This window comes from Theileria annulata, chromosome 1 (genome assembly GCF_000003225.4).
Source record: "Theileria annulata chromosome 1, complete sequence, *** SEQUENCING IN PROGRESS ***".
Classification (NCBI taxonomy): domain Eukaryota; phylum Apicomplexa; class Aconoidasida; order Piroplasmida; family Theileriidae; genus Theileria; species Theileria annulata.
Window position 1 is genome coordinate 2,425,150 of NC_011129.2, and position 25,077 is coordinate 2,450,226.

Sequence of the window (25,077 nt, forward strand, 5' to 3'; positions counted from 1 at the left end):
ATTTTTATCCTCATTTTAAACTACAAATCAATTTATCTACTAGACTATAATATGTGCTCATATTTGCAATTTCATCCCTATGGCTATTGTAGTCGGTTTTGACCCGGTCCACATACTTGGCACGGATCAAGTTCGATAATTTGAGATTTTCAGAATATCTTTTACTCATTTCCTTTTCCAGGTCAGAATTTGAACATTTATTTATCAAATTAAAAATTGGTTTAAAGGTGTCCTTTAAAACGTTTGTTATGGAATCCCATAAAAACACACATACCATTATCGGAAATGACCCTGAATCAGCCGATTCAATAAATTCCTTTAAAAATAACAAATGATTGTTGAAATCTGCAAACATTTGATCTAAATCAGTGTGTAAAGGTTCATTATCGTTTAAAGCCTCGAGTAACTTAACGCTAGGAATTTTAGGCCTCAGAAGGTTGTAAGTTGCTATATGGTATAGCATCACCCTGAGCTCAGAAACAACCTCGTTCCTTTCATTATAGTAATCAGTGAGATATTTACAGAATTCTGGGAATTTGTCACTATTTTGACTAATTAACGGAATTAGTGATTCCAGTATAGTATAGGAAGATTCCACTGAATTCACAACTTGAGATAGCCGGTTCAAGTCGGAGGTTGACTTAGTTGATTCCGAAAATGTTCTAGACGAGATAGGCACGTCATAAGGTTCAAAATTCTCTTGCCTGAATGTATCGCAGATACCAACCCCGTTCAACCTTTCAGAAAATTTACCTTGAAAGTTCAACACCTTTTTAAATTTCTTAAGGTTTTCGATTACACAATAATCTAACCCACATGAATACACATTATTATAAATAAATTCGTCTATAACCCTAGTTAAATTCATTGCTACATCCACACAACTTCTCTGGTTCAAAAACATCAGTTTGAGGTACTTCTCATATGAATTTAACACAACTTTAGAGGTAACAGTATAAACTCCTCCATAGTCTTTAAATAGTCTGGCTTTATTTTCATCACCGGGAGAATAATTTGATAAATTGTTTAATTGGGAAACGTTTACTGTAGCAAAGTTTAAATTTGGAGTCCAGCCCAAATAAGGGTTCTGAGAAGTGAATTTAAATTCACCGAAACTGATGAAGTTGCCATTATTTATAAAATTCTTAAATATTCTACAAAAATAGTCCATTTTAAAGCTTTTGAGAGGAAAGGGATTTATCACAATTCTCTCCAGTTTATCACTAACCATTGAAATTGATATATTATCCAAGGATTCAGATGTTAATTTCCCAACATAGTCCAACACAATAGTAGAGATAACCCTTTCCAACCCTTCCAACCCGCTCGAAGAGTCTTTGCATTCATATTCTTGGACAAATGCTAAATTTTTAGAGCAAAATTTATCGAGTATCTCAGAAAGTTCAGCGTCTAAACCAACGTGTTTATAAATTGAATTTTCTTCAGTTTTATTACCGGAACCTTTTAAATCTGTCTGTAAAACTTTATAGTACAAAATTAGCAACAAAATCTTTAAAACATCATTACTGTCATGAATAGAGTTAAAATTAAAGCCAGATAGGACCTTGGATAAAATGTCAAAAGTGTAATCAGCCAACAAAGTCAATTTACTAACGAACAAATCCAAGGATTTTCTATAATACAAGTAGTAATCAACCCTATCAAAGGATTTTAGAAAAATATTTAACCTAGTTATATATGTGTTTACTCCTTTAGAGTTACTTGGTTTCATGATTTTCGATTCATAATTTAGATTAGAAGTCAAATTTTGAAAAAAAGACATATACTCAGATAATATCTTACAGATCACTACCAGATATAAATTTGGACAAATTAGGCATGACTGTGTTGCAACATCATTCTTCCTAAATCCATATCTATTAATTTTATCCACATCTTCTTCGAGTACCAAATACTTTTGAATGGTTAATGAAGTTATGCAAAGGAGTTCGTTCTTTAAAAATTTGATCACGTAATCGCAAGATTTTTCGCTACTTTGACCAAGTATAAGCAATATCAGGAGCTTATCACAAGCGTCATAGCTATATTGATTCTTTACAAAAATATTAGTCAAAAACTTATCAATGCTCCTGGAAAACTGGTCCTTAAGAAAGTTGAAAAAGAAAGTTTCAAGAACTCTGGAATCACTCTCAGATACCTTATTAGCTTTATTAATCCCCCAAACACAGGATAATATCCGATAAATCACTGGAACATTAACTTTCTTTGAATATTCGCTAATTAGATACATTTCTTTAAAATGTTGTAAAAAAGGAACATAGCTCTTAAGACTATTCAATCGTTTATATCCTGTTAATATTTTTGTATAATTTTGTAATGTTGAATTTTTATACTCATCGAAATATTTCCGCGTTTCCGTAAGATTTTTAGAAACAGTTTTCTCAAATTCATTGGAGAAACTTGTGTAAAATGTTGTATCCATAAATTTTGAGTAACGATTGTCATTTCTTTCAGTCAAAAACTTATCCAGGGAAGAATTTAAAAAGCTCAAGGACTCAATCCTTTTATAAAAGTGTTCCAATTCATCCTCACCAACTTCAAATTCCTTGTTTATAAGATGAATTTTAAAATCATTTTTTGATAATTCCTTTAAAAATTCAGTTTCTTCACCTAAATTAGTGAGTTGGAACAAACAACGGTCACGAGGATGAATAAAATCCACGATTTTAGTCAACAAAGCCTCGTCTATTGAAGGGAACCCATGGTTGTTTGAAATATCCATGTTCAGGAATCACAACATAGATATAGGCAATACAGGTCAAATAGTAACACAACAAAATTATTTTATCATGGTTATAATTATAATAAAAAAATTTTAATTGAAAATAAATTGTACAAAAATGTGTAAGTATTAGGCCCCTAATTGTATTCTATGAATAATTGTTCTAATTCCCCATAGTTACCTTTGTTTTTTGTTAATATCCAATTATTTCATATTTAAATCTCCATTTTATATAAATTAATCCCTCTAGAGGTGTGGAAATGGATTCGGAATCCCTTCTTCTAAAGGTTCCAGAGAACAAGAACAGGTTTATTGAACTGTGCCATAAACTTGGAGCTTATAAATATGGAGACTTTGTTCTTAGATCCGGACTCAAATCTAACGTATTCTTCAATTCAGGAGTCCTCACAGACTGCGAATCTTTCGACTTGATGACAGATTTGATGATCGCAAAGTTGGTGGAATCCAAGGTGGAATTCGACGCCTTTCACGGATGCCCATACAAGGTTTACAACCATTTTAGCTAAATTTATCTTTATTGCAGGCCATCCCACTGGTTTCAACATTATGTTTAAAGTACTATAAATTAACCGGCAAGAAGGTGTACTTTGGGTATCACAGGAAAGAGGTTAAGGACCACGGCGAGGGTAAACTTTTCGTCGGTTCCCCTAAAGTTTTCGAAGAAAACTCCAGACTAGTTGTCGTGGACGACATCTTGACCATGGGCACTTCAGTTTCCGAGAGTCTTTCTTTGCTTAAAACCACCCCTGCCAAGGTTGTTTGTGTTCTAATTTTGCTTAACCGAGAGCCTAACTATGGCGGTAAGTCTAGTCCATCATTATAAAAATTTTATTTAGAATTTGCCAAGAAACTAGATGGCATGGGCGTCAAGTTCCTCGAGGTCATGAAACTAGATGAGCTCTTGGAGCCTCAAATGTACTATACTAAGTAATTTCATGTAAATTGTACAATATATGTTTAAGTTTACAAGATTAAGTATGGCGTGAATCACTTAATAACAAGCGTGGAGTGGAGCCAGCACACTCGATCTCTGCAGTCCTTGATACCTGGGTCCTGGGCAAGTTCAAGTTGCTTAAGTCTATTTTCGATTCCCCTTATCAAATTTGAGTCCACCAAGTGACGGGACAGGTCACTTCCAAATGATGAAGATAGGTCACTAAATGTGAATTAGGATATATTTAGATATGTGGGAATATATATATATATAAATTGGAGTTGGAAAATACCCGATGAGTGAGACAGCAAGTTTATATAAGTTGGTATCGAAAAAAGGGTCTGGGGTTTCAACAACCTGCTGTGCAAATTGGAGTAGTGAGCTGACATATGGACGTAACAAATGAAGGGCTCCGCCTTCCTTAAGACCATATACAATACCTGTAAAGCACTGAAGGGATGCCTCTTGGAGCTGATTCACAAAGTAAATCCAGTCCTCGTTATCAACGGGACCCATTTCATAGGTAGTTGTGGCTGCTTGGAGCAACAATGTCATGGTATTCTGAACGTAACTGGAGAATGCTCCTCCCACTGCCATTGCGATATCTCCAATTGCGACGATGATCAGCGGCTTTAGAGTCTTGTCTCCGTTTACATCTTGTAAAATCTTAATCAAAATGGTCATGAATCTTTCGAGGTATGTGGAAAAGGGTGATTCCATGCACCTGCTCACGTCGCTTGTCAGACCTATGCTAATCTTACATATTCCAACTTCTGACTGAAGTCCTGTTAAAACAGCGTCCACGATCTTGGGAATGAAGGGAAGGATCTGTGCAAATTCAATGACATTTACCAGTGCGCTTAGCGTCAATAGTGCGTCCTCGTCCAGGTCAACTGCTAAAAATTCAAATATACTACTCATGAGCTGGTTAAGGTTCTTGACATATCCTACCCTCGACACTAGCACCTGAATTGCTCCGAAGACTGACTGAGTTTTAAGTCTCTGTTCGTAGCTGGAATCCGCTGATGTCATTTGGGACACCAATACTACAAAATGATCAAGCAGGGCCACAAGCTCACTCATGCAGTTGTTTGAGACTCCTGCAATAAGCGCACACAAACTGCTATATATTGAGACGTATAAATTACGTTCCAAGGTGTCATTCATGGTGCTCCTGTTTACGAGCATTTCACAGAGTGTTGCGAACATGCAATCCAACAAGTTCGTCGGACCTTTGTTATAGTCTAAAAATTATTTAGGGTTATATTCTAACTAATTAATATTGGAACAAAATAATTATATATAGCTATGTAGCTGTTAAAATACCATTTATGTGTTCTGCTAGTTCGTTAATAAAATAACAGACATTGACAGCGACTCTAGGGACATCGAACAGTGCTCTGACTATCTTTGATAAATTTGAGTTGGGAACATCCGGCGATCCCAAGTGATTCAGAACAACTTCGCAATGGAATGTTGCTATTCTACCTATTGTCCAGGCTGCTGTGTCTCTGACTGCTATTGATGAATCCACCAACACATCGCAGAGATTGTCAAATGACTCAGATACTAGAATTCTCAGAGTTTCACTATCCGGGCCCTCCATTATATAGCCATAGGCCAGAACTGCTGCCTCTCTCCTATTCCACTCTGCGCTTTTAAAATTTTCCTTCACGAACTCCAGCACTGAGTGAACAATATCGTTCTTCACTGTCTGCGAGCATAGTGAAAGGCATATCCCAGCCGCCATTGGCAGTGTCCACGTGTCGACGTCCATGTCCTCAAACTTGTGCAAGGTCATTGTAAACAGTATCTTGGGCAAAAGATACGGGATTACCTGCTTTATTATACCACCTTCTATTGGACTGTTATTACTTTGATTAGTCGAGTCAGTTCTTACTGTTGAGCAGTTCCCATCATTGGAGTTTAGGGAGTTCTGCATCTCAATTTCGCAAATGGTGTTCCAGAACTCAAACGCTGGTATTGCAATTTGTTCAATTTTTGAGTCTATAGCCTGCCAGAGGAACGGAACAATTACTGGCAGCGACGGAATTAGCCGTGAATAGTATTCCGAGACTAGCTGAACCAAACAGTCGAATGCTGCGGTTCTGATCTCAATGTCATTGGTATCAGAGCACCTCCTACAAATTGCCTCCACTATAACATCGCGTTCTGCGTCCACTTCCATATTATTGCCTATGAAAAACAGCAGGTTTTGGAGTGATCTCAACGCCATTCTGCAAGACTGCGGGTCTTCTATATAAACGCCCTTGATTACTGATGTTAGAAGCCTATTAACTTCAACCTCACTCAACAAGTTTACGTTCTGGTTCTCGTAAATGTTCGATAGATCCTCAATTAGATAACTGAGGCATATAAGTGAGCTCCTCGTCTGGTTGAATTGGTTAGAATCCACCATCGCCAGTATGATGTCGAAGAATTCCGGCCAGGACTTGTTACTGAGTTCGATTTGGGCTATTCTTGCCACGACTGTACAGGCCGCTAACACTGCCTGTGACTCCTTACCTGTTTTCATTACATTGATCATACGTATTTTCAGGTAGTACAGGACATCTGCGCTTGTATTTTTGTAGAAATTCATCTTTTCCTCTTCGGTTTTGAACTCAAAACAGTTCTTGAGCAGTATTCCTGCCAGGTGCCTTGCTCCCGATCCGGCTTCATGGTTAGCAATAACTTCTGATAAAGCTTTTATGAATTCCGGCAGGTTCGACTCCTTAGCCATTTGGAGTTTCTGTTGAGCTTCTATGAAGTATTTGGAGCTTGGATCCAAGCTACTCTCTAGAACTTTGATAAATGACGGATCCATCTTTATGCTATCTATTACTGTCTATATTTGATCGAATTTGTTTTACATTTGATGAAATTGGTACTTGTGCGATTATCGAAATATAACCTAGTTCAGGAAAGTGATATATGGAAGGATAACAATATTATTACCTTAGCATATGCCCGGTTATTTCCTGGCATATGCTAAGATAAAATTCGCTTAGTTGGAAAAGTGGGAATGAAAAATTGCAGGAAACACGATATGATATACAATATCATATACAGAGGTTGATTAAGTGAGAACTTTTTTATAAAATGTTCAATATGGTTAGACTATAAATGAAGCATATTGATTCAAATTTAAAAACCAGTTAGCTTTATTCTTAGGAAATATATTTTTTAGTTTAAATGTCACAAAATATTTTTTAGAGTTGGATCAGGGTAAAATAACAGATTGTAGAGGTATTGTTACAAAATGGCAGGTATCAGGGTAAAATACACAGTTATTTGGGTATATTGCAAAATTTAACGAGGTTTTATTTTAAAAATTAATATAAAATACAACAAAATGTATCAAATATCATCAAAATTAGTGTATATTTATCTGTGGGGGATTCCAAAGATTCTACTATAGATTACTAGAAACTAAACATAATATCGATCTCCAAAAAAGGAAAAATTATCTAATTTTATCATTCTTAACCCAATGTTTGAAATATATAAGAGCACATTGAATTCTTTACACATTTGATCGATTTGATTTTCCCAGTGAATCAACTAATTTCATTTTAGATCATGGTTGCTTCTAGTCCACTTCAACAGCAATACTCAGATATTATCAAATACTCAGATTTTATCATCATTTTAACCAATATAGTGTTGGTGATATACACACTCAATAAAAAATATTAGTCAAATAAATCTGATTCCACTAATTATTCTTTGATATAACATATAGAAATCGCATTAACATCAAATACTTAAATCATCTTAGAATTTCAAAACAAAATGAATATAGAATTGGATCATTATAAATTTAGATCGTTGTAAATTATCATAAATAACAACGCTTAAATTATATTTTAGATTAATATTATTTTTAAATCAATAAATATTTTTTATGGAGTTTGAAGTTTAATATGTTTTAATGTGTATATACATACAACTGTATAAATCAACTATGAACCCCCATGATTTACTTTTCTTCATCATATTGGATAATTTTAAAAACAGTAATCACCCACACTCATCTCTACCTTACAATTTTAACATATATATTTATGAATTATTATTTTTTAAATGTCTACAGCGCCAGGGTATTTTATAGAATTCTATAAATTTTTATAGGCTTTCATTTGCCAACCTAACCTTACTTCTGGACGTCCCACAACTTCCAGCAATCTTCGCTTCTAACTGCTTTCACAACTATCGCACTCTTTCCAGAGAATTTAAGTTCGTAACTAGCGGAAACGATGACTTGGTGTACCCGTTCAATAGATGTAGGTTCCATTCTGATAAAAATTTTCAGTGAATAAACAAGACAAACACACCAACAGGATGGGAAGAGCAAGGAAATATAATGATAGTAAGCAGATAAAATATACAGCGATTAAATATTAATTTAGCGACCACCTTCCCATTTGGAAATCCGTTCTAACCCTTTAACTAATTTCTTTTTAATTTTTACTTGATAAATGAACTTTCCTCAAATGATACATAAATTTTCAATTGTTTAAACTTGACTTTCACTGGTATCCTCCTCAAGGGCCAGAATAGTATACTTTAGGCTCAACTTGGTCACGTACTCAAGGGGATCAGGTGGAACTGGAGCTTGGGAATCTTCGAAAGAATCACCATTGATTATGACAATTTTATCCAGTTTCTTCTTCCTGCCCTTCATTCTGGCATTTGTCAGCTTCCTGCAAACTTGGGTTATGTCCTCGAAGTTCTGCCTAATGAGGCCGATCTTGTTACATTTGTACTTGAGGTTCTCATCAGCGGGAACGTCCGAGTGATTAGATTCTTGGAAATTATTAAAGCTAAAGGAAGAACTAGAGTCGAGCTTGATCAGCAATTCTTCTTTAGGTGTGTTGTACTCAGGATCTAGCTTCAAATTAAGGCCAGTCTAAGAAATTGTTATGTTGAGCATATCTAATTTGTGGGAAATGAATAAACCAACCATAGAAAAGTAGACCCTTTTTAGAATTAATATTATATTGTACAGAGTGTATAAAGGGTATCTATAAAGTACAACTCTCGTTTTACAATCACATTCGTGGTAGTTTAAACAAGATATACAAACGATGGTGTTAATATGATTACAGAGAACAGCACCTAAAAGCAATAAAAGCAAAAAACTAACTTCCAAAGGTCGGAGTGTCACACAAATCACAATCTTTAATACAAAAGCTTGCCATTTCTTTACACGATAAAAGGAATTTGTAGTTATTGTTAGTATAGGATTTATACATTGATTCTATAAACATCTCCAAGTCAAAATCTGATCCATTATTAAAAGATGTATAAATATATGATTGGTAAACAAAAGAATGAATATAGAACCTGTTCGATCAATATATGAAAGATAATTGTTTAAATCTTTTAGATTTCTAACAACTTCAGGATCGAAAAACATTTGATACTTCGGGTACGATATCCTCGACCTTAGTTGGAATTCTGAAAAAGCGCTAATAAAGTACAAAATACCTTCAGATATTAGAAGACTCAAACATTCGACTATACTCTTTATATGCGTAGCATCAAGTTCCATTACACTAATTAAGGATTAACTTAGGTATTTATGGATAAGGGAAATAGTGTTAGAGGTATACTAAAGGTACTTAGGAATTGATGATAGTATGATTCTAAAGAAAGGTATACAAGTCTTCCTAGCATATTTGTAGTTTACTAGTGACTTGTATCCCATCTTGATCCAATTTCCTGGTGCTATGTTACATGCTTCATTGCAGTTAAATCTACAGTAAGGATTAACCAGATGAAATGGGTATATAGCTATATTGGCATTCAACTGAGTATTTCAATACCCTGCATTAAACCCGCAATGAAAAGTTCTGGGCCAAACCATTACAAACTCGTTTACTTTCTGAACTAATCTGTAAAGCGTGACTCCGTTGGAAATAAGAACGTCTGGCGGGATTTGAACCCTCAGGCCATACAAAGCGAATTCTTCTCCCTCAAGTGAAGAGTAGTTTTTTAAAATGGACTCCATTTTGGGCGCTTTTTTGGGAGGCACGAGGTACCATACCTTTGGAGCACCACTGTGATGGAAATTCACGGAACCGAAGTAATTATCTTCTGTGTGCCAGCAGAACGAGGTGAAAATCATGCCTTAAAAATTTGTTTTCAGGAGTACCCTACCTATATAGAGCCAGGGGCTATTCACGCCTGGTACGACGTTGTTGATGTACTTGAGCAGTGACCCATCACACTTTGGTAAATTGCAGAGATTCCAGGGATCTTTCGTCTCACACTTCATTAATAAATTATCTTTCACATTAGAATTGGGAGAAAAGACGTTGAGGTCCGCTCCATAGAAAGATGTGACTACACACATGTATCCAATCTTCTTTTACCTCTTGGATCTGCGTTTCTGACCATTGTCCAGTATTCCTTCTCCACAGATTCGAGAGACGGATCGTCGGAGCCCATGATCTGATTCTTGAGAAAATTGTCGTACTTTACCATCTTCTCACAGTTCCAAAGCTCAGAAGGGTGTGAAAACCCCTACACATTTGTCATATAACTTTAATTTATATGAGATAAATAATACCGTTCCGTTAGAAAGCAATTGTATGCGTTGTTGTCGGACTTTGAAGCGAAAATTGTCGAGGTCGATGGGCATTCTGGTGGTGTAGTCTTCAGGCGGGATTACCTTAATGGCTCCAAATTCCTCTCCTAAGCAACGAAAAGTTAAATTAATGAATTTTATTTACCTAAACTGGTATATTTATTCCAGAGTTTGATGGGATTTGAAAATTCTTCCTTCGTGGCATACACAACTGGGACGGGGGTAATGGAAGAATAGTCAATGTCCTGATTGGAAGTGTCCTAAATAAGTTATAGGCTAAATGTGTTTTGGTTTTAAACTTACTATTTTACTTCTTTTCAATGCTGCCTGAAGCTCTGGATCTGGTCGATGGTCATGTGTTATTTTAAAAAAGTTCGGTTTCTTAATTTTCCTTAGGCTGCGCCTACTTCCAGATGTAGTGTATATTAGGTTGGAATCCAGGGTTTTGTTTGTTTCTGGAGGAAAAGATAGCAAAGATCCTTGCGAAATTGAAATGTTATCAAGACTTGATCGCAGCAAGGGCGATTTTGGCTTCTGGGTCAGAGCCATTTCGGTTCTCGATGAAACTTACGATTTATACTTTAAAATTATAAAAAATTAATGGTGTGTAAGAAATCCAAGGCTTTCGATTAAAATTTTTATTAAAAATATAAATGAAACCAAAAATTAAACGTTATTGTAATAACGTGTCTATATAAAGTGTTAATAGTACAGTGAAATCAGGATATTTGGCCTATCTAAAGATAGACTTAGATAACAAAGGGACAAAAACTACTTAGAAAACATCGGTAAACCTTTATTACAATGTTTTTGAAAATAAAATGAAATATCATGGTTTAACTACTGAAAATATTAAAATGAATAAATGAAACATAATTCAAATATTTTGGAAATTTTAAAACCGTCGACCTCTCAAATTATCTAGAATTAAAATAAATGAATCGTCATGATAATGATGAGATCACAATGTGTGGATGTAAGAAATGGTGGATCTTTATTTGTTATTGTTCTTTGACTACAATTTGCATTGAATATTTTGGTTAGCCTAGAAACTTCTCTGATTTAACTAATAGATCTTGCCTTAATTTGATTTTTGAATGACCCCCAGTCCTATAACAGTTCATTCATAAAAATCTTATAAACTTGCATTCAATGGAAAAATAACACATACAATGTCACAATTAGTATTTCTTCAATTTATTCTTACTACTTAAGTGCCATGTTCTTTTATTTTCTAACTACAAAAGACCATATGTATTTGCAATTGATCTGAAAATTTCTTGCATGAACATTGTTCTTTACCATTGACACATTTGTCTCAAAATTGAAAATTACCCTTATAATCTGGAGATTATAGTAATTTTTATCTATTCTAGCTATCATCATGTAATTTATGTACCATATTAGTAAGATGTTTAACCTTAACGGATGAGTTACAAATCTTACTGCTTGGTCTCAGCCATACAAAAATTATCGCACGGAATCACGAAAATATTGTCTAAAACAGAGAAATTATGTTTCTATTTTAAATTTAGATATCACTATTACTGTGGGATTGAAAATTTCTAATGCATTCAATTTAAAATTAAACTCTTCAGATATAGTAAAAGTATGCCAAATCAGGAGACTAAAAAGAAATATTTAACTATATTCTTCTGATTAGAAAGCGTTAACAGGTATAAAGTGGAATCTTGGGGTTGAACCAGAATCATAGGGTCTGATTCATTAATTAGAATTTGTTTTCAAAGTGTCGGATCCAAAGAATATAGTATTTCCTTTTTATAGGTTTTATTATTCAGTTTTGAGTTAAAGGAATTTTATTTTAGAGGTATTTCTCCTGTTATTTAATAATTTTCTCATTCTGTTGTCGTTTTTAAACGACCTTATTCCTCTTTCACCCCATCCACACACACCTGTTCCAGATGGAGATTCTATCGGCTGTAATAGAAGGCCAAATCGGCTTATTTTTAGCACACTTATCACATGGTTCTGTTTTAAAATGAGTTAATAACCTTTTCTAGCTCTACCTAGTTAAAATTTAGACTTTTTTTAGTATTTATATCACCCTATACTTTACTTAATTACTACCCGTTTGACATGATTTTATCCTTTCTTCCTAAGTTTTTTCCTTAATATCATAGTCCTAATCCACGCTCTCACTTAATAATCATTTCCTAATCTATGAATATTTATTTTATTAAAATATTTTCTATGCCTATGCTACTCTATGAATCTAGTTAGAACATATATGTTGAGACAAACTTCAACTTTATCCAGTGTAAAATTAAACTATGTTCTGTTTTGAGAAGGAAGTGTATATTAGGTAATATGTAGAGTACTAAAGGTAATAAATTATAGTTATGAACTTAAAATGACAAACGTTAGAAGTTGTGTTTGGTGTGGTCCCTGAATGTAAGTTGGAATAATACTAACTGAAAATTGTTTATCCAAGCCGGCGTGTGAAATACAAAGCGCGTTTACATTTTCAAACAATTTGTCTGGTTTCCCATCCTCATTTGTAAGAATCTCTTCCCCAGGTTCCTGGTGAGTTGCTGAAGACTGAACCTCTTCATTAACATTCTCTATTATATTCTCACCTGACTCAGTTTCATTGGCAATAACAGTCCTGCTTTCGGACTGCTGATTTGAGCTCTGAGTTAGTGATTTTTTAATAGCCTTTTCGATTTCATCAAGTATTGACCTTTCTAACTTGATTTTACAGTGGTGTGAGTTGAGCTTGGTCTCAGTTCTATTATTTCCTCCCTCGTTCTGTTGTACATTCTCTGGGTCCTGTGATCTATATTCCTGAACGTTCTGTAGGAATATTTGAGGGTTCTGACTCGTTTGAGTTGAGGGTATAGGCTCCCTTTCCATGCCAGAATATTGCATGGCTCTTAATCTGTTCCTTTCAATTTCATCATCAATTTTCTTCTCCAGGTTCTTGAAATATTCATAGCCATCGATTTTTGAGCCCAAAGGGCCTTCCATGTTTAACTTTCTCCTTTTGGACATTTCGTAAATCAAGTTGTTATTTATATTACTGTATTTATTCGCTCTATCAGCGCTATTGGTCATAGTGTTTAGGGTAGGATCATTGGTCCTATCAGAGTTATTGAAGTGGTTGTTGGGGGTTATGAAATTTTGGTGGTTGGGGTTGACTTGTAGGTAGTTATTTTGGATACTTTTTTTAGCGTTGGTAACAAAACTGTTCATATTGTAGGCGTTGACAGCCTTATTCCTGGCTGCAAGGAAAGGGAGGTCCTTGGTCACAGGGAAAGAGTTGATGTTTTTCATTCCAAACGGATCAATCCATGTGGCATACCAGATGTTCTCCTTGAAGTACACTCCAGTTTCATCATTCTTCTCCTTCGACCTATATCTTGTACCTCTGAAAATACCATCTTCTTTTGCAGTCGCTTCCTCCTTATCAGTCCTTGGTGTTACGTTGGCTGTCGCCATTGAATTAATTGAGGTAGTGGCCGTGCTCGTGGTGGGTTGTTTCCTTTTGGCGGATTTCACTTTTTTCTCCTTGAGCTCAGGTAATATTTCCTCAATATACAATCTGTGCTCAATTGCCTTTTTCCTGGCCTCTTCGTAACCATAGAGACTAAGCTTAAATGCCTTTTTCCTACTCTTGCCCTTCTCAGTCCACCAGGCGGTCCAGCTATTATCACTCTTACAGAAGCACACTCCTCTGATTTTCTCAGGCTCTACCTCCTCCTTCGTGTTTAATATCTGATCGATTTGGCAGTTTACGCTTACATCTTTAATCATGTCCATGTTATTTTGAGGAGTTTTGTTTTCGTTTGAGGCAGTGCTTAGCAACTCTAAATTGGAATCACTTTTACCATATCCAAGTATATCCCTTTCCGTTATTATGGCATCTTGTCTGTTACACATTGACAGTATTGGATTCACTTCATTCTCAAATTCATCATCAAAATCCCTATCAATCATAACGTTATCACTTGTTAATATGTTATCGTGTTGAAAATTTCTGTTTGATGCATTGATCATTTGATTGGAGGCTTGGTAGTTTTCACCATTAATCAAGTTTCCGACCATTCCTTTAAATTCCTCGATATAGTTGACATCTACATTTTGTTGGTCTTGCAAATTATTGTTTTCATAATTTGTCGACTTATAATTTACATAGTTTGGATTACTATTAGTATTTTCACGGTTATAATCTACATGTTTCTGGTTGTCGTCAACATTATCTGTATCAGCAACCCTTTTATTTTGATTAAAGCTACTCAATTCACCATTTCCTTCCGGTTTTAGGTTATTTGAACCCATTGTTTTAGTTATGGATCTCGATGTAAACTCCGATTGTCCATTCCCCATTGTCCCATCACTTGAATTTGCATTGGTACTGGCGTTGTCCTTGCCATTATGCCTCGAGAGTTCCATTTTATCATAATAATAGTCAATTGGATAATTTAAATTTGAAATAATATTTTTATTTTCAAGATTTACTATTGAGTTGTTTTGTATACCGGTTGAATGTTTATACAACTCTTCATGCGTCATCTTCCCTTCTTCTACATCAGGTTTTAAGGCAAGTAAATTCATAAACCCCTCATTAATGGTTCCATTTATTTTATTAATATCTTGTTTCAACAAAGCGTCCGTAGAATTGTACGGATTTGTTGAGATGTTCTTGAAAGTATCCAGCTTCTGGAGCTTTGAATTTTCTTTATTCTCCTTCTGCCATAAGTTTATACAACTCAAGAGAGTATCTACATCATTTACGTTAGTATTCTCTTTAAGAGAATGTGAGCTGTTATCTACTGAGTTTTCGGGATTTTTATGCCCGCTTGAGTAGTCTACTGATGTATCATTATTCATTTTAAACAACAAAAGCTAAAATTTTAGGAAAAGTGTTATCTTTTATATTACAACTCTTTTTGTCTAATACATGAATTAGAAAATGTACAATTACGCTCGACAGACAATTCAGGCCTTATTATATTAGACTAAAGAAATAATATAAGATTTGCACATTTTTAACAAATATTAATAACACTTGGTATAAAATCAAAATATTATCGAGATTATTTAATAATTTATAAAACACTTATTCATGAATAAACACTATATATTCCAACAACCGTACAAATAATTTTATTCATTACACAAAAAAAATTAAAAAATTATTAAAAACAGAAAACAATGATGATAATTAATCTATTTCTTTTGATTAGAAGGATTATCCTGGGTAAATATCGATGAAATGAAAATTTTTAAGTAACCAACAGAAACACAATAGCGTATTAATTTTTTATAAAAGTTCAGTATTTAAACAAAATATGATACAAAATTCAAATAGTTTTAGTATTTCTATATTATGCAAAAATATTGAACGATTTTATTTCAAAATTTTCAAATCAATACACAATTAAACCAGTACAAAATAACCTCAGATTTGAAATAATTTTTGAATTTTTTTAAAAAATGTTAAATACTGTTTCAGAATTATCTAGTCTATTCGAATAATAAAATGAGTACTTTTCTTTTTTAGAAAATAAAATGACTAACTAAAAAAGCATCAACAGAAAATGAGCAAATTTACAAATATTTAATTAAAAGAAGGGAAATAACTTAATAAAACAAATAAAAATAGAATGATTTTCAATTATTTTAGTGAATGCAAAATAAGTACAGTTGAAAGGCATAGGCATAATATTGAGATCGCGCTTAATAGGAAGGTTTTGGGAGAAATAAAATAGAATTAATTTCATAGAGTTATATCTGTTTTTTGTATGTAATTTTAAAGGTATTTTAAAGGAATTTTCATGTTTAAACTTGGAATCTTGACAACATGTCGCGAAGGTGCAGACTCATCGTACCCAACCTAGATACGATCTTTCATCATTTTCACTCATTTTTAAAATTATATTTTAGAAAAAATTGTAAAAAAGATTATAATTACATAGATATAATTTTATAGTATATTTTGTCCCACCGTCATTAATTCCACACCTATGTACATAAATAGACAAGACGACCTCTGTTAATTCTAGACTAATTATTCACACTTGTTAGTTAACATAAATTCAAATTTAATATGTTTTTAAAGTTACAATATAATATGTATAAATGTGTAAGTAGTAATATAACATTTTAAAAGAACTTTAAAATAAATGTTTACAAGTAAATATATAGGTAAATTAGTATTTGAATATTTTAATTTAATTATGATGATTTCCAGTTTGGTTCTAGTTTAGTCAATAATTCCACATATGACCTTTTTGCTTCCTCCTTACTCATGCCCTTTGCGGAATTCCAGCTTTCCCATTTAGCTTTGCCCTTAAAATCCATAAATCCAGGCTTTGATGTGTTACAATCTCCAACGGTGGCCTGTTTAAAGTATTTGTAAAACAAGAGCTTTTGTTCGTCAGTTGCCTTCATAGTAGTTGTTTCAGCGACATACTTAACAGCCGAATCAAAGGATTCATCACACATTTTTAATAATCCTACTTCTAATAATTAATAAATGTATTATAAATTAAATCAGGTAAGTTTAACATAATAATTAAGATGTGGCATAGTGTACATAAAATAATAAAGAATGAAAAAATAAATATAAATTAAAATTAACGAAAATTGATAAAAACAAACAAATATTAATAAAGGGTAAAAATTAGTTGAAATTAACGTATTTCTTTGTGAAGTGTGTGCTTCCTTAAGTATTTGTTGTACTTCATTAATTCAAGCCTCTGAGGTGTATTGACTTTATTCTTAGTTGTGTAATATCTAGAAGGAGGAACACCAAGTTTGCGTGATATACTACATTCGAGAGTTACCAACACCCGGCCAACCTTCTTTTTGCTAAACAATTGTCCGACACCTTAGTAAAAAAATTAAAAATTAAACTTTATTTACCTCTGGAGTTGAAATAATAGCTGTTTAAAATTAATGGGTTGTGAAGAATCCAAGTTTTACATAGGTTTATGGCAAGAATTAGTAAAAGTGTGAATACAAAATTCATAAGATAATCATGATAAAGATATTAATTAAAAATATCTTATACAAATAGAATATTAATTAAATTTAAAATTTTAGGGAATTAAAACAACAAAATAAAATTCAGTGGAAATACACAAAATTCTCACTAATGGGGATTTGAAAATTAAATTATATCTAATATACAATGGCCTCATCTAGAAATAAACTAATATCTCAACTGAGCTTGTATAGAAAACATAATTTGAACTATTTGGATAGAAAATTCGACCATTATGTTAATTCCAGACCACTTGATGATTTAAATTCACTCCCAGTTTACTTAAATACAATCCTTCCCTTTTATTTGAACTCAATTCCTCAACTAGTTACAACACTTTTAAAGCCTAGTACTCCCACAGATAATTTAAAAGATGATTATAAGTCCACAACCTCAGAGGACATGGATGCCTCCAATTACGACGTGGAGAGTAAGTTGGCCAGTTTGGACAAAACACGAAGCACAAATAAAAGCTCTCCAAATCGACAGTCGAAATCGAATTATTCCACAACGAAATATAATTTTGGTAAAATAAATTATGATCAAAAATGTTTTAATAGCACAAGAGCAGGTAATTTTATTATTTGAAAAATTGGGGATTAGTCAGGAAAATGAAAGAAAATACTCTCCCAACTGACCGCTTTAGCAGAGCTGCAACACTTGCAGGTACATAAAATAGACAATTTTAGCCAGATAATTATTTAACCTTTATTTACTAGAATTGGTAAACAAAATGTGATAGGATTGATATTTAACGTAGCATCAGCGACCACAAAAGATGCAATAAGAAGGTACATGAGGGTAATTGATTTAAAAAACAAATGCCATTAGGGTGAATACGTAGACGTATTAACTAACTCCCTTTCAAACGATAATGTTATAAAACTTGTAGTTGAATGTTTGTGTAAAATGAGAGGTAACAACGACTTTGTTTAATGTATTATTAGGAACTGCACTAAAATTCGGACAATTATTAAGCCTGCAATCTGATATCTTGCCGGAAAAGTTCAGACAAGCCCTGATAAGTTCACGACATGAAGCAGATATAATGACAAAATCACAAGTTGACAAGGTAATATATTTTTGCTAATAATTAAAATTAGATCCTGTCGAGAGAATTTGGAGAAAATTGGATGGATAACTTTTCAGAATTTGACTACCAGCCCATGGCAAGCGCATCGTTGGGCCAAGTAAGCTGAACACTAAGTTTATAATTGATATTAAGGCCCATAAAGCAAAGTTAAAGGATGGAAAGGAAGTGGCTGTGAAAGTTCAGTTCCCAGGGATCCTAGATTCTATCGATAGTGATATTGAAAACCTAGTCTGGATCTGCACATATACAAAACTAGTTCCAGATAGTTTCTTTATAAGAGAGTACTCCAGAGAGTTGAAAAAAGAAGTAATAGCAGAATGTGACTACTTGAACGAGGCGAAATTTTATGAAATATTCAGAAAACTGAACCTTGAAGGGTTCTACGTACCAAAGGTTATTAGAGAACTGACAACCAAAAAAGTAATTACAACTGAATACGTTCACGGGGTATAAAATGATATTTGGTTTTTATTTAATTAATTTTTAGAAACCACTAGAAGATTTGACTGCCCTGAGTCAGGAGACCCGAAATTCAGTAGGAAGGAGAATCTTAAAGTTGGCATTATCAGAAATTTTCGTCTTCGAACTAATGAACACAGTATGTACTAAAACCTAAATTTATTTCTCAGGATCCTAACCCAAGCAATTATCTGTACAACGAGGAAACAGATCTAATAGGACTTGTGGATTTTGGTTCATGTTAGTTTTCTACATAAAAATATATTTTATTTTTTTTAATATTTTAAGAGTAAATAAATAATTTTGTAGGCAGAATTTATCACAGGAAGTTTGTTAAACCTTACCTCGAACTGGTGCTCGCGACACTGAGAGATGTATTTTTAATACCAAGTTAATGTGATTAGGACCTTGATGAAATTTTAAGACTCTCAGTTGAAGTTGGGTTTCTCCACCCTCAAGAAACCCAGATGGTTATTAATGCACATCTGGATTCAGTTCGAGCCTCAGGTATTTACCAACTAAGAATTATTTGACCATTCCATAACATGATAAACGTTTCCGTAGCTGATCCTTTCAAACATGACGTTGAGTATGATTTTAAGAATAGTAAAACCTTTTCCACGGTAACTTTTATTTAATTTACGATCATTTAGTGCATCGAAAGGTCCAACATCATTTTCAATCACAGGAAAAAGCCGCCGGCACCAGAAATATACTCACTACATCGCAAGTTGGCAGGCGCCTTTCTAATATGTAAAATAATCTCAGCAAAGTTTAACTCCAAGAAGGTGTTTGGAGAGGTAATGGAAATGACAAATTTATAGAAAACCTAACCTTAAACATGTATATATAACAAAGTTAATATAATATGTATATTACATTGTATATACATAGATGTATTTATCAGTAGCACAATGAATAACATGTAGTATTGGAATAAAAATTAATTCTTTTTTTTAAATCTGAGAACCATAACAGTCACGTTATCCTGAGACCTCCTGACGTTTATGGCAACATCCACAAGATCCTTACAGACTTTCTTGAGTTGTGGAAATGGCAAGTGAGGAGTTATAGAAGCCCTCATCTCCTCCTAAATTTTGTTTGCTAAAAAAGAATAAAAATACCTTCACAATCATGTCAAGAGTCTTCCTGCAAGCGTCGATAGGGTCAAAGAGACCCCAAAACCCGTCACAAGCGAGTATAATGAGCTCGTCCTTGGAGAAATCAAGATCCACCTTACGGAAAGTCCCAACACATAAAACTCCATATTTTTTAAGCCTAGAAATAATGAATTCAGGGTATTAGGTATATAACTAGGGAAACGTACTGTAAGTCTCCAAAGGAGCGAGTAACTTCAAGAAGTCCGTTTACCCTACCACCCTCGATAGTGCCCTGGTAGTGCTGAATTCTAGCCTTCTCACGTTGAGACCATGGTTTGTGAATGTCATTTAGGGGTATTGCTAATAAAATATAACATTATGAAAATATAAATATACTCTAAAATCATGTAAAAGTGACTTACAGTGAAGGATGCTATCAACTTTTTTGCAAAGGTATGAAGCAGAATCACCCAAATTTAAAATATAAACTGTTTTCTTTGCAAAAAATAAAACAAGAGCGGTGCAACCATCAGTACAACCTTGAACCTCATTAGCAATCCTAGAATCTAAACGACGGCAAGCATCGTTGACCGACTTTTTAAAGATAATTTCAAATTCCTCTTCACTACCAGAATCCTTCTTCATGTTAGAATGTGAAACCAACTGAGATGCAATCTCACTTAGAAGATTTTCCTTAACGAAAACGACAGTTTTCCTACCACCGTGACCATCGAATAAGCCACAAATTCTGAACATAAATAAATGATAGATAAAATATACCCGAAATCGTATTCTTCAGGCACTTCTGGGAATTTTGACCTCAAAGAACCACAAACTATGCACTCATCTTCCATCGTTTTCCGAACTCCTTTATCTCCATAGTGGTCGACTAAAACAAACCCGTCATCTACAGAAATTATACATTAATCATCATACAAATTAATAAATAGTGAATAGAAGAAATACCTAATTCTATGGTAGCGGTATTGACATTTTGTAACAGATTTAACACTGATTGCGATAAGGTTTTATCAGAAAGGCCGAGAGCCTTTAAAAACAATTTAGACATAAATATTAAAACCTAATTTACATAATAAATATAATTATATTTCTGGTTGATATGAAATGAGAAAATATTATGGAATCCCCCATGAATTTAAACAAATCCAAATTGTTCAATATCCTGTTTACATATCATGAAATGATCGAGTATGCCATATATGCGATCATTTCCCTTTCCTAAATATAGATTATAATGGAAATGTGTGGAAGATATAAGCGTAATTAAGAGAGTCGAAACCATTTCGTTTAAAAATGTTGTATAAATTTCTTATTTGGTATAATTCCAAATCTATGGCCTTTTTTTGAACAACTACTCCTAAACTCCAGGTTATTTGAAAATGATAATACCTAGCTGTTTCCAAGCTTTATCGTGGTATATGCACATTTGGTCCAAAAGACATATGATATTATACATTTGACTGGCGTGCATCTGAACACCTCTTTTTTCAAGCCAGTGGACTATTTGGTAGATGATTCTGGGGTCTTTAATCCTTAATTTATATATGGAAGTCACAATTGAGTTCAACATGTTAGAGTTGAATGAATGGTCCAACCTCAAGTATCTAGATGCTTCACATAACTTTTCTATTATATGTTCATCCTTAAGATTTGAATGTTCCAAGGCCTCCCATAAACTAGTTATTCCCTAAAATATTTAATTCACAAAATCACAATTGATACCTGAGATGTTATGCTTAGTTTACTGGCAGATGTTATATTGAATAAAATTTTGAAAACTTGTGAAATTGTGGACAAATCACCAGGAAGCAAGATTGAAAGGGATTTAGCTGCCATACAAATATCATGAACCACATTTGTGTAGAATGAACCTATAATTTGATGAATTAGTACCACCAAACCCTCTTTATCTAAGTACTCTTGGGTATTCTCATCTGATGATTTATTATTTAGCGTATTCTCAATTGATTTTATTATACTGATAAATTCGTTTTTTAGCTTTAAAACTTCTTCTGGTGCTTTTCTCTGAAGAATAATTTATAGAAATGAAGTTACGTTAATTTTCGCAAAGGTCCACAAAAGTAGTGATATATCAGTCAGGTTCAGTTTAGAGTTGCGGTTTAAAACTATAGTTGCTAAAAAATAAATTATCAAATATTTGTTCCACTTACCGATACTGTCAAATAAGTCCTCAATAAAAACGTTGTTTTTTGCATAACTCCACGAAATTAGGCACAAGGACTTATTGTCAAGGTTTCCAATTTTATTTTTCAATTCGTTATCATAAATTGATATAAGAGCTGGACTATAACCGAGAATTGAGTATCTGAAATAAATCATAAATTAATTATAAATCTACCTGTGGACCAATAAATGTATATTTGTATCAAATTTTGACAAGTTTTCCATGATATAATCATTATATTTCACAAAATTTTTGGACGACAAGTTAAAATTTTTAAGAGTTCTCATATAAGAAAGGGAAGCTATTATATCCCTTTTGCCAAGGGTATCTATAAAAATTTTGATTTTGGTGGAAATTAATAAAAGATACCTCTATTATCCAAACAGTAGTTTATCAAATCATCGAAATGTGTTAGTTTATTCATTGAATGGGCATGAGGTGTGTCAGGAATCCACCTTAGAATTTTAGAGAATCTTGCCTGAATAAGGCAAAATGAATTATTTACAGCATTTTTAGACAGTCTAGTGTGCAAAATCCTATTATATGTAGGAAATAATGCAATAAATGCCATAAAGTTAATATTCACACTAAATATGGTTAAATAAAATAAAAATAGTTAGAATCTCAAAAAGATTCTTAGTTATAAAGGCATCATAGTTTTTTCCATACAATGAAATATATATTTACTAAATAATATTCTAATGTGGCTTAGAAGATATATGTTATGAAAATCCACAATTTATAGTTTTAATTTATTACTCACAAAACCCTCATGAATGTAATTAATGTATAATTTAATTTTGTTTGTTTTTATAATATTAGGAGGTAAATATTCCCTACCATGGAGGCTAAAATCTGCCCATAAATTATCTTACACAATACATAAAATCAGGGGAAAGGGATTCAACTTGAACTCAGAACCTAAAGATTCCTCAGAATACAAGCCTAAAGATATTGAACAAACCGAATATGATGAAGAAGGATGGTTAATGGACCTGAACACAAAAAACGTTGAGGACGTTTTTGACCTGATTCGGCCTCAGTTATCTTCAGATGGAGGAGGAATTAATTTATGTAAAATAGTTGACAATGAAATTTATGTTAAAGTTAGTTTGAATAGATTTATCAATTTATTTTTCAGTTCACTGGATCGTGTGTAGGATGCCCTTATAGGTCTACAACCCTGAAGGAACTTATAGAAAGTAACCTAGTTAAATTTATCAAATCGCCAAATGAGAATCCAATAACTGTAAAAGTTGTTCAAGAAAATTAATTTTTTACAAAATAGGTATATAGTAGCTGTAAATGGAATAGCCAAGTAGTTTATAGAGTGATCTTATCGGGTGGCCAGGTGGTAATTTTGGGCCTTAGATGCTTCAAATATTTGTAATTAGACCCCTCAAAAGTCTTTGGTTCGGGCTTGCTTTCATACAGGCTTGACTCAATGATTGGAAACCTTGATAAAATCTGAAGAAGTTGCTCCTCCTTTTCCAAAATTGTTAGGTTTTCCCACTGGTGCCTATGGATGACTGCTGTGTTGTACCCAAATTTGTTGAAAAGTCTTCTTCTAAAACTCACAAGTCCGCTTTCAACCGGAGTACCGTCCGGCATTGGCATAAGGTAATTGTATTCAAAGCACAGCTTCCTATTTGGAAATAAATGTCCCGTGAATAGACAGTGTTGTTCGTCATCACCTCTTCCAACTGAACAATTTATCAGACCTTCAGTGTTTCCCAGCCCCTCTAGAACAGTGTCAACATCTTTTTGTAACATCTCAGACCCCTGAAATTCTTGTGATTATAAATCTAACCTGAGGTTGTGAGTGTATAAGTATCTCGTTGAGCCATCTTGTGTGGAGTGATTGTTGTATTTCAGGTGGAACTGACTCCTTTATTTCAATTTCGTTCCTTGGCTTCTCTACATCAGTACAGTACAGTGAAATGTATAAATAATACTGAGTCCATCCGCTCAGAGGTAGATTCTCCAAGTTTAATCCATTACAAGCACGACTCAAGAAGATGGGAAGTGATGCATTTTCATGGTTAGGCCTAACATCTCAAATTATATAAACCTTTTCATACCATTCATATCTGTTAGTTAGAACTAAAGAGTATGCCAGTATAGCCCAGTCAAAAGGTGATGAGTCACTGGGATCACGACTCTCTATCTCATTTAACAACAGCGATGTAACATTAGTTAAGACGTTTGAATTCTGAGGAATGTTATCCAAACCTAGGTTAACCAAACAACCGACCATTATAGCCATGGTAGATATTCGCCAATCCTAGGGAAATTGTGTAATAGATAAACTACCTTAAGGTGTTTCTGGACCAACTCCAGAAGCTGTGTAAGTAAGGGCCAGGAGCGATACTCCAAAGCAGATAAAGCAAATATCATCCGGGGGACATGACGCGGCTAGGGTTAGTAATATAAAACAAAATAAACCTTACATGTATATAATGTTTACGTTCAATGAGATCAAAAACCAAATACCTAAACAAGGGAAGACTAACTAAAGCCTGCCTATCTCTGGGCGACCTAAAAATAAAATTTCAATTTCAAATAAAAATAAAAATATACCAGAAAGAATTAAAGGAAAACGAGTTCCCAAGTTGACAGAAACAACGTACTAGCCAAGAATAACACGGATAATCATCAACTGATATATATTTGCGATATAACCTAATTACACATTAGAAGTGAATAAATACCTTAAAATAGAGCGAGGATTGGAATAATGAGATGTTAATTTTTCAAAAAATGTCTTACGAATATCTTCAGGGGGAGTTTGATCAAAAACTTTTAAACGGCGAAGACTTTTCGGCTCAAAAGATTCCAGATACTCACGAGTTGGAATCTGACCACTGCTCACATGAGATTGTAAAGATCTCAAATGAGGCCTCAAACTAATCATTTT

The 25,077-nt window shown here is 33.6% G+C and overlaps 14 protein-coding genes across 14 annotated transcripts, besides 3 other annotated features; 4 read left to right on the plus strand and 10 right to left on the minus strand.

Annotated features, from left to right (window-relative positions):
• Nucleotides 1–10: 10 nt before the first annotated feature.
• Nucleotides 11–2,743, minus strand: TA19945 (uncharacterized protein; the record flags this gene model as incomplete). Its single annotated transcript, XM_949539.1, has 1 exon — nucleotides 11–2,743. One exon carries the CDS (start codon nucleotides 2,741–2,743, stop codon nucleotides 11–13), a length of 2,733 nt encoding a protein of 910 aa, XP_954632.1.
• A 260-nt stretch (nucleotides 2,744–3,003) lies between these two features.
• TA19940 (orotate phosphoribosyltransferase, putative) lies at nucleotides 3,004–3,695 on the plus strand (the record flags this gene model as incomplete). The annotated part of the gene is made up of 3 exons (XM_949540.1): nucleotides 3,004–3,249; nucleotides 3,288–3,564; nucleotides 3,601–3,695. 3 exons carry the CDS (start codon nucleotides 3,004–3,006, stop codon nucleotides 3,693–3,695), a joined length of 618 nt encoding a protein of 205 aa, XP_954633.1.
• Nucleotides 3,696–3,751: 56 nt separating this feature from the next.
• TA19935 (importin beta-1 subunit, putative) lies at nucleotides 3,752–6,525 on the minus strand (the record flags this gene model as incomplete). The annotated part of the gene is made up of 3 exons (XM_949541.1): nucleotides 3,752–3,920; nucleotides 3,991–4,942; nucleotides 5,025–6,525. The coding sequence occupies 3 exons, from the start codon at nucleotides 6,523–6,525 to the stop codon at nucleotides 3,752–3,754; spliced, it is 2,622 nt and encodes an 873-aa protein (XP_954634.1).
• A 1,259-nt stretch (nucleotides 6,526–7,784) lies between these two features.
• Nucleotides 7,785–7,862: a sequence feature (Signal peptide predicted for TA19930 by SignalP 2.0 HMM (Signal peptide probability 0.897, signal anchor probability 0.000) with cleavage site probability 0.536 between residues 26 and 27).
• On the plus strand, nucleotides 7,785–8,016 carry TA19930 (uncharacterized protein; the record flags this gene model as incomplete). The annotated part of the gene is made up of 2 exons (XM_949542.1): nucleotides 7,785–7,801; nucleotides 7,833–8,016. 2 exons carry the CDS (start codon nucleotides 7,785–7,787, stop codon nucleotides 8,014–8,016), a joined length of 201 nt encoding a protein of 66 aa, XP_954635.1.
• Nucleotides 8,017–8,217: 201 nt separating this feature from the next.
• Nucleotides 8,218–10,842, minus strand: TA19925 (Jumonji family zinc finger protein, putative; the record flags this gene model as incomplete). Its single annotated transcript, XM_949543.1, has 12 exons — nucleotides 8,218–8,610; nucleotides 8,665–8,819; nucleotides 8,848–8,985; nucleotides 9,048–9,161; nucleotides 9,192–9,259; nucleotides 9,326–9,460; nucleotides 9,530–9,833; nucleotides 9,864–10,049; nucleotides 10,079–10,229; nucleotides 10,276–10,400; nucleotides 10,439–10,553; nucleotides 10,597–10,842. 12 exons carry the CDS (start codon nucleotides 10,840–10,842, stop codon nucleotides 8,218–8,220), a joined length of 2,130 nt encoding a protein of 709 aa, XP_954636.1.
• Nucleotides 10,843–12,651: 1,809 nt separating this feature from the next.
• TA19920 (uncharacterized protein) lies at nucleotides 12,652–15,144 on the minus strand (the record flags this gene model as incomplete). The annotated part of the gene is made up of 1 exon (XM_949544.1): nucleotides 12,652–15,144. The coding sequence occupies one exon, from the start codon at nucleotides 15,142–15,144 to the stop codon at nucleotides 12,652–12,654; it is 2,493 nt and encodes an 830-aa protein (XP_954637.1).
• Nucleotides 15,145–15,878: 734 nt separating this feature from the next.
• TA19915 (uncharacterized protein) lies at nucleotides 15,879–16,348 on the minus strand (the record flags this gene model as incomplete). The annotated part of the gene is given in 3 exon segments (XM_949545.1): nucleotides 15,879–16,135; nucleotides 16,229–16,320; nucleotides 16,335–16,348. The coding sequence occupies 3 exon segments, from the start codon at nucleotides 16,346–16,348 to the stop codon at nucleotides 15,879–15,881; spliced, it is 363 nt and encodes a 120-aa protein (XP_954638.1).
• Nucleotides 16,349–16,491: 143 nt separating this feature from the next.
• On the minus strand, nucleotides 16,492–16,761 carry TA19910 (acyl-coa-binding protein, putative; the record flags this gene model as incomplete). The annotated part of the gene is made up of 1 exon (XM_949546.1): nucleotides 16,492–16,761. One exon carries the CDS (start codon nucleotides 16,759–16,761, stop codon nucleotides 16,492–16,494), a length of 270 nt encoding a protein of 89 aa, XP_954639.1.
• Nucleotides 16,762–16,949: 188 nt separating this feature from the next.
• Nucleotides 16,950–17,287, minus strand: TA19905 (50s ribosomal protein l33, putative; the record flags this gene model as incomplete). Its single annotated transcript, XM_949547.1, has 2 exons — nucleotides 16,950–17,146; nucleotides 17,182–17,287. The coding sequence occupies 2 exons, from the start codon at nucleotides 17,285–17,287 to the stop codon at nucleotides 16,950–16,952; spliced, it is 303 nt and encodes a 100-aa protein (XP_954640.1).
• Nucleotides 17,234–17,287: a sequence feature (Signal peptide predicted for TA19905 by SignalP 2.0 HMM (Signal peptide probability 0.998, signal anchor probability 0.000) with cleavage site probability 0.664 between residues 18 and 19).
• A 162-nt stretch (nucleotides 17,288–17,449) lies between these two features.
• Nucleotides 17,450–19,678, plus strand: TA19900 (ABC1 family protein, putative; the record flags this gene model as incomplete). The annotated part of the gene is made up of 13 exons (XM_949548.1): nucleotides 17,450–17,873; nucleotides 17,906–17,968; nucleotides 18,045–18,103; nucleotides 18,134–18,218; nucleotides 18,250–18,374; nucleotides 18,406–18,492; nucleotides 18,528–18,842; nucleotides 18,883–18,993; nucleotides 19,025–19,094; nucleotides 19,164–19,228; nucleotides 19,259–19,361; nucleotides 19,419–19,477; nucleotides 19,508–19,678. 13 exons carry the CDS (start codon nucleotides 17,450–17,452, stop codon nucleotides 19,676–19,678), a joined length of 1,737 nt encoding a protein of 578 aa, XP_954641.1.
• A 119-nt stretch (nucleotides 19,679–19,797) lies between these two features.
• On the minus strand, nucleotides 19,798–21,023 carry TA19895 (protein phosphatase 2c, putative; the record flags this gene model as incomplete). The annotated part of the gene is made up of 6 exons (XM_949549.1): nucleotides 19,798–19,944; nucleotides 19,979–20,132; nucleotides 20,182–20,314; nucleotides 20,377–20,702; nucleotides 20,735–20,861; nucleotides 20,891–21,023. 6 exons carry the CDS (start codon nucleotides 21,021–21,023, stop codon nucleotides 19,798–19,800), a joined length of 1,020 nt encoding a protein of 339 aa, XP_954642.1.
• An 87-nt stretch (nucleotides 21,024–21,110) lies between these two features.
• TA19890 (uncharacterized protein) lies at nucleotides 21,111–22,731 on the minus strand (the record flags this gene model as incomplete). The annotated part of the gene is made up of 7 exons (XM_949550.1): nucleotides 21,111–21,283; nucleotides 21,365–21,662; nucleotides 21,698–22,000; nucleotides 22,031–22,110; nucleotides 22,147–22,301; nucleotides 22,335–22,488; nucleotides 22,530–22,731. The coding sequence occupies 7 exons, from the start codon at nucleotides 22,729–22,731 to the stop codon at nucleotides 21,111–21,113; spliced, it is 1,365 nt and encodes a 454-aa protein (XP_954643.1).
• A 214-nt stretch (nucleotides 22,732–22,945) lies between these two features.
• Nucleotides 22,946–22,996: a sequence feature (Signal peptide predicted for TA19885 by SignalP 2.0 HMM (Signal peptide probability 0.971, signal anchor probability 0.000) with cleavage site probability 0.863 between residues 17 and 18).
• Nucleotides 22,946–23,433, plus strand: TA19885 (Nifu-like protein, putative; the record flags this gene model as incomplete). Its single annotated transcript, XM_949551.1, has 2 exons — nucleotides 22,946–23,266; nucleotides 23,302–23,433. 2 exons carry the CDS (start codon nucleotides 22,946–22,948, stop codon nucleotides 23,431–23,433), a joined length of 453 nt encoding a protein of 150 aa, XP_954644.1.
• A 50-nt stretch (nucleotides 23,434–23,483) lies between these two features.
• On the minus strand, nucleotides 23,484–25,074 carry TA19880 (uncharacterized protein; the record flags this gene model as incomplete). The annotated part of the gene is made up of 7 exons (XM_949552.1): nucleotides 23,484–23,942; nucleotides 23,971–24,208; nucleotides 24,242–24,444; nucleotides 24,474–24,575; nucleotides 24,611–24,698; nucleotides 24,741–24,842; nucleotides 24,872–25,074. 7 exons carry the CDS (start codon nucleotides 25,072–25,074, stop codon nucleotides 23,484–23,486), a joined length of 1,395 nt encoding a protein of 464 aa, XP_954645.1.
• Nucleotides 25,075–25,077: the final 3 nt, after the last annotated feature.